This window comes from Halichoerus grypus, chromosome 12, assembly GCF_964656455.1.
Source record: "Halichoerus grypus chromosome 12, mHalGry1.hap1.1, whole genome shotgun sequence".
NCBI lineage: Eukaryota > Metazoa > Chordata > Mammalia > Carnivora > Phocidae > Halichoerus > Halichoerus grypus.
In genome coordinates, this window is record NC_135723.1 from 79,507,584 (window position 1) to 79,520,385 (window position 12,802).

The window sequence follows — 12,802 nt, forward strand, 5'->3', positions numbered from 1 at the left end:
ATAATTTTGAAATTGAACTGATTGTTTTCTCTGATTTGACGAGGAGGAATTTAATAGGTATGGCTTACTCCTTTTTAGTGTTTAGGATTTTCTCACACAAAAAAAATGTTTTTATTTCCCTGGAAAATTTTTTGTGGCATCTTTATAAGTTAATACCAAAACTTCAAAACTAAAATATTAGCATCTGTGCAGACATATTCTATAGAAACATTTATTTAGCTATGTTGCTCTCGCTAACTCTTTCACAGTTACAAGGACTACGTCCTCTCGTGACACAAGGCTACTATAAAGTGGGCTGCTCAATACTGCCCATAAAATATAAATAAACTTGGACACCATGGGAATGTGAATTGACCTCAGTGTATAAAGACTGATAGATAAACCATTTTTAGTCCTTTTCTTATTCTATACATACTCATTCCTCATCAACTTCTTTTAACCTCTTGTCTCCCACTCCCCACACAGAATTGACTTCTAGCCACTCTAAGCTTCTTACAACTTCACCCAGAGTCCCAGATTTTCTCACCTCTTTGGGACTTAGCACAAATATTATCACTTTTATTAAATGAAGCATTCTAGACTCTCCCAGTTTCTTTCCTCTCTGTTCTCCACAGTTTTTTGTGCATATCTCCATTAAAACATTTACACATTATGTGGTAACTATTGCATACATCATCTTTCTGACTAGTCTGTAAACAATTTGAGAGCAAAGATTTTGTTTCATGTTTCTTTACATCTTCAGTTCTTAGCTAAGTATTTAGAACAAATATGTCCTCAATAAAGATGTGTTGAATGAATGCATAATCACAATATAATGTTCAAACAGTAGATATCAATATATTTCATTTAACAAATCAAAGATCTTGATTATTTACAGGATAAAACTAAAGAAGTCTTGGTAAGTTTTATTAGCTTCCAAGCTTACCTGAATATCTTATCTGCAGTACATTAGATGGGATCTTCAGTAGGTATGAAAAATGATCCTTGAGGTATTTTACAATGACGTCTATTTTAAAAGGCATTATAATTTCCTGGCCCAGAGGAAAAAGTACAACTTTTACTGTATATAAAAAGAGAAAAGAAAGAACCATAGTCAAAAGCAAGGGTCAGCAACCTACAGTCCATAAGCAGATAGAGAATGATGGAGCAATTTTTAGTCACATAGAATGCAGACTGCCTTTGCCATGTTCCCCAACTGCACTTCCATGGTAAGAGTTACTTTTTAATTTCTATGAGAAGTGACACTCAGATTTTCTTTTGCAGATTAATCCAGAATCTCAAGAATTAGCATCAGTGGTGAGTACCTGTTCCCCCATCCCCAGCTTCCAGTTCCGATCTTTTTTCCATTCGCTGCTCTGAGGATCAGTACACGTTCAGGATCACCTCTTCGCTCAGAATACCACAAGAAATAGGAAATAAAACTAAACTGCTTTTCAAGAGTCCCAATATTTGATATTATACAGGTATTAATTGGTACTAATCTGGTATTGGTACCTGGCATTATATTACTCAGATATAAATATAGGAACATTTCAGAAAAATCAAGCATTTTTGTGTACTGAGTATTGGGACAAGAGACCCAGAGACCTAGAGAGTGTCCCTGAAGTTATGATGTGCATGTGCATTCTTTGATCACATATTGATAGCATGCATCAGTAAAGCAATGCATATTCATGAAATTAAGAAAATCCAATAGAGAAATTTTCAAAGAAAAAGGTATCTAAGGGGCGCCTGCGTGGCTCAGTCGTTAAGTGTCCGCCTTTGGCTCAAGTCATGATCCCAGGGTCCTGGGATCAAGCCCCGCATCGGGCTCCCTGCTCCACGGGGAGCCTGCTTCTCCCTCTCCTACTCCCCCTGCTTGTGTTCCCTCTCTCGCTGTCTCTCTCTGTCAAATAAATAAAATCTTAAAAAAAAGAAAAGAAAAGAAAAAGGTATCTAAGTCCATTCTTCTTCCCATAATTGATTTATGTCTATAGTTGTCAAAATGTAAAACAGAAAATCACTGTTCATTACAAATATCTAGAATAACTACATACAAATCTACTTTTCACAAAAATAGACATTATGTGGTTCACTACCCATTCTATAAAATAGAAAATCAAGGCATTTACATGTTGATAATAAAGAAACACTTTTTAAAAGCTTATTATAATGGGGTAAATTTTCTTCTTTTACATCTACAGACTTTAAATTTTAATGGGGAAGATGTAATAAGTAAGATGTAAGAAGTGAGTAATAAGTAAGATGGAGGGCAGAGTGTACACTGTAGGCAGAAAAAGTTTTGTATATTTCTAGATTCCTAATACATGAAAATTTTCATAAAGCTAAATGAGACATTTATCAATAATCCCAGAATAAAATTTAACTAGGCATTGTTGATGCTGAGGTTCTTTGAGATTGTTAAAACTTATTTTCACAGCTATCAACAAAGAAAATACTCTCATAGATGTTAAATTATCAGAAAGCTATTTCAGTTGTTTTACAGATTCAAATTTCTATGATTAATATATTTTAACATTTTCATAGCAGTGACTTCCTAAGCTTTGGGAAGGGGAGGTGTGTGAAGGAATTTGTGAGCCTCAGAAAGTACAGGACCAAGACAACTTTATTCTAATCACCATGTGCTTGTTATATACTACAATATCAGGCAATCACAGAAATATCAAAAAATGGAGCCCAGGGGGTGCCCGGTTGGCTCAGTCAGTAAAACACGTGACTCCTGATCTCAGAGCTGCAAGTTCAAGTCCCACGTTGGGCATAGAGATTACTTTAAAAAACAAACAAACAAACAAACATGTCTTCTTGACTGGATTATTTGTTTTGGGGTGTTGAGTTTAGTAAGTTCTTTATAGATCCTGGATACCAAGGGGAACCCTCTTACACTGTTGGTGGGAATGCAAGCTGGTACAGCCACTCTGGAAAACAGTATGGAGGTTCCTTAAGATGTTAGAAATTGAGCTACCCTACGACCCAGCAATTGCACTACTGGGTATTTACCCCAAAGATACAGATGTAGTGAAAAGAAGGGGCACCTGCACCCCAATGCTCATAGCAGCAATGTCCACAATAGCCAAACTGTGGAAGGAACTGAGATGTCCTTCAACAGAAGAATGGATAAAGAAGATGTGGTTCATATATACAATAGAGTATTACTCAGCCATCAGAAAGGATGAATACCTACCATTTGCATTGACATGGATGGAACTGGAGGGTATCATGCTAAATGAAATAAGTCAAGCGGAGAAGGAAAATTATTATATGGTTTCACTCATATGCAGAGGACCCATAGGGGAAGGGAAGGAAAACTGAATACGAAGAAATCAGAGAGGGAGACAAGCCATGAGAGACTCTGGAGGCTGGGAAACAAACTGAGGGTTGCAGAAGGGAAGGGGGTGGAGGGATTGTGTAACTGGGTGATGGGTATTAACCAATAATGCAAGACAACAACAATTTTTCCAAAGCTAAATATAAAGTTAACCCTAAGCAGAAGTATGGAAATATGTAAAAGTAACAAGATATGAAAAATGAGCACTGGATATGAAATTAGGAAATCTGGAGTCAAGTTCCATTCCAACTCTTTCTTGCTAACTATGAACAATTAATTCCAAAGAGGCATGCAAAAGAATTACAATTATACTCAAAAATTTGTCCATTTTCCAAGGTCCCTAAACATTTTAAAAACCTACTTTATTTAGAAAAAAAATGGATCAATATCAACTTAAAATTTAATGGTATTCGTCTATTTAGGGAAAATAGATAGTACAGAATAGAGTACCTTCACACTTAATTAAGAGATCAAGTGGCAGTAGCTACAGAAGTTTGGTGGATAAAGGAAAGGGAAAGTAATCAAATCTTCAAGCAAAACAAATCTGAAAAAGCTACCATTCTTCAAAATGAGGAAAAGAAATTCCTATCTTCCCTAGGTAATACCTGTTGCTAAAGGATCTTTCACTGATGCTTTCAGAGATTCCTTTATAGCCTTTATCTTATCCAGAAATGCCAGGGATCCAGCATTTGAATACCGTTTGGCTGACTGCATTGCATTATCATCTTTAGTTACATAGTGCTCTGTAGAATTTCTGGGAGAATATGAAACTTGTTTGGGCAACAAAGCTTCTTCCATGAGTTGTTCTTCATCTTCTGGTTCCACATTTGATAAGCTCTGGTAACTTTCCTCCTTAACATGTGTTGTAGGGCCCTCACTGGATGGTTCAACTTCAGATTCATTATCTTCTGTTTGATCTGACTCTGGAAACTCTTCTGAGGGAACTGGAATACTGATAATCTCAAAAGCATCTTCATTTTCTTCTGATGCATTAACAACATTCTGAGAATCAAATTCTTCTTCCTGATCAGACATTTTCCTGAACCAAGAAAAATAAATACATTTACTACACATAAAAATTTCTACACCAAATATCAAATTCATTGGTGGTATACAGCAATGTTCGTAACATACTGCAATGTTGCTCATTATTTTTTTAAAATACTGATTATTTTAGTAATGGCATCAGGAAAAACCATTGGTGAATTTTTAATAAAAACACCACAGAAAGTAAAAATTATACCAAAAGAGAACCTCAAAACACAATCAATTTGAGAAAAATCTACTGTCTACAATATACCGAAAAGTATTTTAAAATATATTGTCACCTCTTCCTTATTCAAAGAACAATGCCTTGTGAAAGGACTTATTTGAATAGCTTTTTTTCCTGAATACAAACTAACACAGGATTTATGCTTCTGGGATTACAACTGATTAGAAGCTCCAAGGAATCTGCCAGCTCCACAGCAACCATACCCTGATAGCATCACTCTCTGTAGTAGTTTTGTTCTCACAAACTGTAGCAAGTCTCCAATGACCTTTGTTCCCCAAAACAAACACATCAACAAAGAAATGTGAGTTGCTCTTGGAGCTGACTGGGGCCTGAGGCACAGCAACCAAGAGCTTTGGCTTGGGAGACAGTATGACAGCATCCAGGACTGGGGCCAGAGTGGGCTAGGGCAGCCAACAGCCAGGCTGCAGGGGCAGGAACTGGATCAGAGCACTGAGGAGTCCGGTACAGCAGGGAGCCTAAGTATAGAAGCTGGCAGCCAGGAAGGGAGGATAGAAGTGGCCTTGAGGCATATTTCTGTGGCAACAGCAGGGGCTGATAAAAATTTAGAACAGTACTGAGGTGGGAAAGCTGTGTTTGGGGCTAACAAATTAAGCACAAATCCTTATAGAGAGAAAAAAAATAACCTTAGTGAAGTTCTCTGGCTACAAGATGACAAATTTCCAAAAATGTGGAATATCTGGAATAAAAATATGTATTTGTTGAATTCAATGAATATAGCATTAGAGTTGAAGAGAGAATTAGTAAACTAGAAGATAAATAAAAGGATTTTATATAGGATGCTGCAAAGAGATAAGGATATGAAAAATATGAGAGATTAAGGGCCATGCAAAAGAGAAAAACTCTAGCATATTTTACTGCTAAGTATATCTCGCTGTGAGCTGAGAATGGTTTTGTACTTTTAAAATAAAAAAATAACAAAGAATATGCAACCAAGACTATATGTGGCCTGAGAAGCCCTTTCCAAAAAGTCTGCCAGCCCCTGATCTACTATATGCCAAATTGGAATCCCAGAGAAAACAAAAAGATAGAAGAGAGAAAATATTTTTAAAGGTGATGGCTGAGAATTTTACAAAACTGATGAAAAATATGGATCCAAAGATCCAAGAGGCATAACATAAATATACACCCAATGGGATAAGTAAAAATAATTCAAAGCCATATACACTGTAATTACATTACAGAATAACAAAGAGAAGGTCCAGAAAGCATATAGTGATAAAGGACATATCATCTACTGTTTTGAATGATATTAATTTGCTAACATTAATACAAAGGAAAGAAAAGTAAAATCACTACAGATTTCTCACCAGAAATATAGAAGCCAGGGTAACAATGGACTAATTAAAAGAAGATAACTATCAACCTAGAATTGTGCATCTAGCAAAATTCTCTTTCAAGAAAGAAAATAGAAATATTTGCAAATAAGTTACCACCAAATACCTGCTCTAAAGAAAGTTCTAAAGGATACACTTGAAGGAAGAGGAAAATGGGCTCAACAGAAGTCCAAAGTGCAAAAGGAAAGGTGAACAAATAAATTATAAACATACGGGTATACACAAACAAATACTGTCAACACAAAACAATAGTAGAAAACTGAAATATTAGACAACAAGAATATGTAATTGGGAAGGGAAAGATAGAGTGAACTGTTCTCAAATTCTTATAGTGTTTACAAAATTGAGGAATATGATATTCTTTTTTTTTAATTTTGATAATTTATTTTGTTTATTCTATAATAATATATTTAATAGTATCATCTCAACATGTAACCAGTATGAAAAGATTATTAGTGAGATGTTATGCATTCTTTTTTTTCTTTCTGAAGCTTCAGAATCAGTATTTATTTTATACTTACAGCGTATCTCTTTTTTTTTTTAATATTCTTTTTTTATTATGTTAATCACCATATATTACATCTTAGTTTTTGATGTAGTGCTCCAGGATTCATTGTTTGCGTATAACACCCAGTGCTCCATTCAGTACGTGCCCTCTTTAATACCCATCACCAGGCTAACCCATCCCCCCACCCCCCTCCCCTCTAGAACCCTCAGTTTGTTTCTCAGAGTCCATAGTCTCGCATGGTTCATCTCCCCCTCCAATTTCCCCCCTTTCATTTTTCCCTTCCTACTTTTTTTTTTTTTAAAACGTATAATGTATTATTTGTTTCAGAGGTACAGGTCTGTGATTCATCAGTCTTACACAATTCACAGCGCTCACCATAGCACATACCCTCCCCAATGTCTATCACCCAGCCACCCCAGGTCTCCCACCCCCCATCACTCCAGCAACCCTCAGTTTGTTTCCTGAGATTAAGAATTCCTCATATCAGTGAGATCATATGATACATGTCTTTCTCTGACTGACTTATTTCGCTTAGCATAATACCCTCTAGTTCCATCCATGTTGTTGCAAATGGCAAGATTTCGGGGTTTTTTTTGATGGCTGCATAATATCCCATTGTATATATATACCACATCTTCTTTATTCATTCATCTGTTGATGGGCATCTTGGCTCTTTCCATACTTTGGCTATTGTGGACATTGCTGCTAAAAACATTGGGGTGCACGTACCCCTTCGGATCACTATATTTGTATCAGGGATATGATATTCTTAACCCTAGACTTTGTTAAATTAAATAGGCATAGCTGAATTTCAAGTACAACCAATAAAAAAACTGAAATAAAGTTTTACACTTCCAAAATAATAAAGAAAAAAGTGAAATTAGAATAAAAACTCAATTTTTAAAAAGCTCAAGAAACCTCTTCAGGTTCTCACCCACAAAAAATTTTCCTTTTGGCTATTTTCTCCTGTAACAGGGCTTAACAGTCTGATTAGAGAGAGAGCAACATAAAGAAGCCCTGACTCCTAGCAACATACTCATCCCACCCCTTTGGAGAGGCTGAGGTAATGTTTTTGTTTCTATCTGGTGGGTCATCCTCCCCGCAAATGGCCAAGATGTCATCTTCTAAAACAGCAACAAAATCAAGAATGTCTGCTCTTCAAAAAACATAACTAGAATAATAAAAAGACAAATCATAGCCTGGGAGACAATTTTTTGGATCAAGGACTTGTAACCAGAATATATAGAGAACTCTCAAAACTCAATAAGAAAAGAGTAACAGTTTAAAAATGAGTAAAATAGGTAACAGGTAAGTCAACAAGGAGTATATACAGAAGGCAAAGAAGTGGGGCCAGGACTAGAGTGGCACAAGTGTGACTTGTGTGCACTGAGCCACACTTGCAGGTGCACCTGAAGTTAAATGCCTCCTCAAATTTGGAGCCTAGTTGCCTCAATTGCCTCAGTCTAGCCCTGGCCCCGAAAACAAGCACCTGAAAAGATGCTCAATATCATTAGTTATTAAAGAAATGCAACTTCAAATACATATTTTTAGCCCAACAATATCAAGTGTTGCTGAGTACGTAAACAAGTGGAACTCATAGCTTGATGGTGGAAATGAAAATTGGTACAGCATTTGAAATAACTGTCAGTTTTCTTATAAAATTAAACATACACGTATCATATGACCCAGCAATCTATGTTCTTTACCCAGACAGAATGAAAAACTACATTCATACCAAATTTGCACACAGAAGTTTATAAAGCCTTTATTCTTAATCACCGAACTCTGGAAACAACACAAACGTTCCTCAGTTGAGGCATGGATCCACAAACTAAGAGACATTCACAAAATGGACTACTACTCATCAATAAAAAGGAATAAACTATTGATACGACCTCGGTGAATCTCAAATGAATTATGCTAAGCCAACTCTAAAAGCTACATACTTTATGATTCAATTAATGGGAAAAGCAAAGCTGATGATTCACAACCTCTAGAGTTCTCTAGGGTAAAATCCGATACTGAGCTCCAAACACGGACTGCAAGGAGAAACCAAAGAAAGAGGCAGCACTCCAGACTGGTAGGTGGCAGGTTTAATAAGTGAGGGAACTTACACACAAAGCTTATCTTTGGCAGCTGCAAGACAGTAGATCTCTGGACCCACCAGCCAGAATCTTAAAGAGTTTATATATAGAGGCCTTTACTGGGTTCAGTCAGGAATCCAGTCTAGATGGTCTCAATAGCACATTACTCTCTCAAGGCTAGATCCTTGAAGCAGCCCCTAGCAGTGGGGCTTTGGGTGGGAGGTCCATTCTAAGGACAGGGGAGGAGCCTGTGATTGCCCCCGTTCAGTTCACCGGTCAACCAGCAATCACATCTCCTCCATGACTGCCTCCAACAAAAACACATGCCAATAGCACGGAGGACCATAGGGGAAAGGAGGGAAATCTGAAGGGGGAGAAATCAGAGAGGGAGAAGAACCATGAGAGACCATGGACACCAGAAGACAAATTCTGGGTTTCAGAGGGGAGGGCGGTGGGGGGATGAGATAACAGGGTGATGGGTATTAAGGAGGGCACATGTTGTGATGAGCACTGGGTGTTATAACTAATGAATCACTGAACACTACATCAAAAATTGATGATGTACTATACAGTGGCTAACTGAACATAATAAAAATAAAATAAAATAAAATAACACATGCCAGGAGCTACCATGTCACAGGTGCAACCAGATATTTGTATAGGGATAGAATAACTGTGGAAGATAAAGGGCAGATGGGAGGACACGGGTGTAAAACAGATTTTCACTGCACATTCATTCTTTTTACTGTTTGAACTTTCATGTTTACGTTTACCTATTCAACTGCAAATGTTTTCATCTTAAAAAATTGTTCAAAAAGCAAAAAGCAGTCCCTATTATGACTGCATACCAAAAATGTCCCTCTTTCACCAACAATGCATGATTTCACTGATGTATCTAGAATGTTAGTGTGACTAGTAAGGCAGGGATCCAGTTTTGCCTTCTACCAAATAAACCTGTTGAATTTTGAAGTTTTTTTGGAGGCACGGCAAAGACCATGGGAAGAGAGGAGAGTGCCAAGGAGGAAAGTGTGAAAGCCCTCTATTTACTAGACTGGAAATGTCACCACGGATGTCTACACGTCTTCTAATGCCAGATCTGGGTTACACACACGTCTTACTTCTTTACTATCACTGTGATAAGCACTCCGGGTGGGAGATGAGGTACACCTCCCACCTTGATGCTGCTGCTTCCGAACCCCAAATCTGAGATACAGAACCAGAAAAGGAACCAAGAAAAATGGGATGCTTTGCACAATTTCTGAAGTAGAGGTGGAACATTCTCCATCAGCCACGCAGTCCCCAGAGCTCAGGCGGGACAAGCGCCCCGCACAAAGTTCTGGGAGTTCAGCGCCATAGTCCCCGGTTCAAGGCCGGTCTGGGGGTGGGGCCAGGAGGGGGCAGCCCAAACCTGTCCTCCTACCTGACTGAGAAAAGCAGCTACTCGGGTCGCAGAGGTTTCTCAGGAAGCGCTCGGAGGAAGCAGCGTCCGCGCCCGCCTTCTTCTGTGTTGCGGCTGTATCCTAGCAACGGCCCTCCCGCCAGGCTCAGGTCCCGCGAGAAGAGGCGGTGCTCTCGCTGGGAAGAAACGCAGGGGAGGGAAGGGGCGGGGCCAGGGGGCGAGCGGCGGGGGGAGCAGTGAGGCAGAGGGAGGGGCGGGAGGAGGAAGGCGGCCGGGACGGCTGTCCGGTTCAGGTTACCTATCCCAAAGTGAATGGGACGCTATTCTCCAAACTGCCTTACATTTGTGAACGGCACAGTTCTCTGAACCAAACGCTGACAGCAATTTGGCTTAGATATAAAAGATCGGGATTGGCGAAAATGTAAATATAAAGTGAGAGTGAAGACCTTGACAGAGGAGAACACAGTTGTACACAGTAGGTGCCTACTTGCATTTATTAAGATTAGAACTTGGCTCTTAGCTTCCTGGCAGCCAAAGAAAAAAGGGAGACAGGAGCTATTCCCTTTTTTAAGTCAGGAGAAGCAAAACTTTTGTTAATCACGGAATTATAAAGGTGTTTTTCTATCACTATAAATTCTTTAAGGTTTTTTTTTTTGTTTTTTTTTTAAAGATTTTATTTATTTATTTGAGACAGAGAGAGAGACAGCTAGAGAGGGAATACAAGCAGGGGGAGCAGGAGAGGGAGAAGCAGGCTCCTGGCTGAGCAGGGGGCCCGATGCGGGGCTCAATCCCAGGACCCTGGGATCGTGACCTGAGCCGAAGGCAGACGCTTAACCGCTGAGCCACCCAGGTGCCCCTCTTTAAGGTTTTTAAAGAAGCACATGTTATTGGGGGAAAGGATCAATTATGTTCCTATTGCAAATGTAGTGCTATCATGTGGCTTCATAATAATAGCTAATATTAAGTATTACTTGTTACTAAGCACTTCACATATATTTCTAATTTAATCCTTACAAGGATTTTATTGATTAGCCTCATTTTACCAATGAGGAAACTAAGGCTCAGAGAGGTTTAGTCAGGGAGCCAGGATTAAACCCAAGCAGCCTGATTCCAGAACCTCGATTTTAAACCACTATTTTATGCTGTTTGATTTAACACCCTTTGATATTTAAAAAGCATGTAAGATTAAGTGATGAAAATTTTTGTTGTCTATAGTACAAGTCCATTCTTCCCTCATAATGTTCATTGCCTTCATTCATTTATAGCATTCTGCTCAAATTGCATTCTCATCTCCCCAATAACTTCCTAATGTCCAATTTCATTTTTGCCCAATGTCTTCATCCCATTTTATGACAGATTTCTTACCAGAAGAATATAAAATATGCATTACATTCTCAAATATGTCTTTAATAATGGTTTTAAATAAAAGCAAATGTGTTTAAATCACTTCATGAATCCACATTCATAAAGAGCAGAGAAAAGAGGGGGAGGCATTCATGTAACTGCTAGAGTTAGTCCTTCATGGGCAAACCAGGTAAATCATAATGTATCTTAAATTTTATTAGTAATGAGAATTCCATTGGTTTTAAAAACACTCACCTTTCTGGGTCTTCTCTTTAAAATGTATCATTTGCTGTCCTCAATGTTAGGGATGGTATGAAAAAACTGGGTTTAAGCATAGAGGCAAGAGATGGAGGGAAGAAAACCTGGTGGGAGAGAACTTTAAGTACTTCCCAGTGTTAAATGTGACTTGATAACCACTGTATGTTCATATTTTATTTATAGTTGGCTGTAGAGATTATCTTATACAACTCAAGCTTAAAATAATGAGCCTAACTTAATTCGTAGGTTTCTGAGGTAGTGTCTGCAGGTGGAAATGGTTATTACATATCAAAATCACACACACACACACACACACCCCCAAACACACACACACATATATATACACCCACACAAATATATAGTTGTTTGGTTATACAAAATAAATGTGAATGCAAACTGAAAACCAACAGGAAAAAGACTCTCAATTCTGAAAGTGGTAATTTTTTAAATTTCATATTTTACTTTTCACAATAAACTTATGCATTTTCTCAGGATTTAGTGCCCAAAATGACTTATCTTTATTTTTCATGAAACATCTACCTTTATTTATCTCAGTATTTATTTATACAATAAGTATTTCTTTTAATGTGCTTTTATTTCTATAAAGATGCCACCTAGTGGCTTTATGAAATCAAGCATCTCAAAGTATTTCCCATTGTTACTCCAAGCTAAAATGTATTTTGATATAAATGAATGAATCAGAGAAAATATTAGAAGAATTTAGAAAACCTGAAAATAATGCTTTTGGACTAAATTTGGATCATACCTCTATGACCTTGTTAGGAGACTGTATAAATACAGATCTATAGTCCCTTTTCTGAAACCTTAACAGACAGATGTGAATTAATTCAGATTTCTGAAAGGTAATATGGGCATATACTGTATATTCTGTAACACTGTCAGTAGGTCTGGGGAAGTAGTCCAGAATCAAATACATTAAGAATTCTGTGGCAAAAATATATTCATATTCACACTAAAGTGAGATAAAGACCACAAATAGCTTCATGTTAAGTCAGGTCAGATTTTGCTTCCAAATGAGTTATCAAAAAAGTTTGGTTTTACCCAGTTATAGAAAAAAAGAGTAAAATGAAATATTCTGTCATAAAATGGTAATGTTTATCTTTAGAAATGCCTAAAATGTTCACCTGAAAAAAAAACACATATTTGAAGATCATGAGAAATCCCAAAAAACAATCTCTGCAATGCTTCTCATTTAGTCATATACAGAAAGAAGCTAATCCATCATAAATTCCATT

At 37.6% G+C, this 12,802-nt stretch overlaps 1 protein-coding gene across 1 annotated transcript in view; it reads right to left on the minus strand.

Annotated features, from left to right (window-relative positions):
- Nucleotides 1-10,061, minus strand: part of IQUB (IQ motif and ubiquitin domain containing) — a 56,212-nt gene extending 46,151 nt beyond the window's left edge. Inside the window, exons 1-3 of the mRNA XM_036081881.2 lie at nt 9,966-10,061; nt 3,931-4,364; nt 926-1,060 (exon numbers count right to left, since the gene is read on the minus strand). Coding sequence (XP_035937774.2) covers nt 926-1,060; nt 3,931-4,360 — 565 coding nt within the window. The 5' untranslated portion in view covers nt 4,361-4,364; nt 9,966-10,061. The remainder of the gene's footprint in view (nt 1-925; nt 1,061-3,930; nt 4,365-9,965) is intronic.
- Between the last annotated feature and the right edge of the window lie 2,741 nt (nt 10,062-12,802).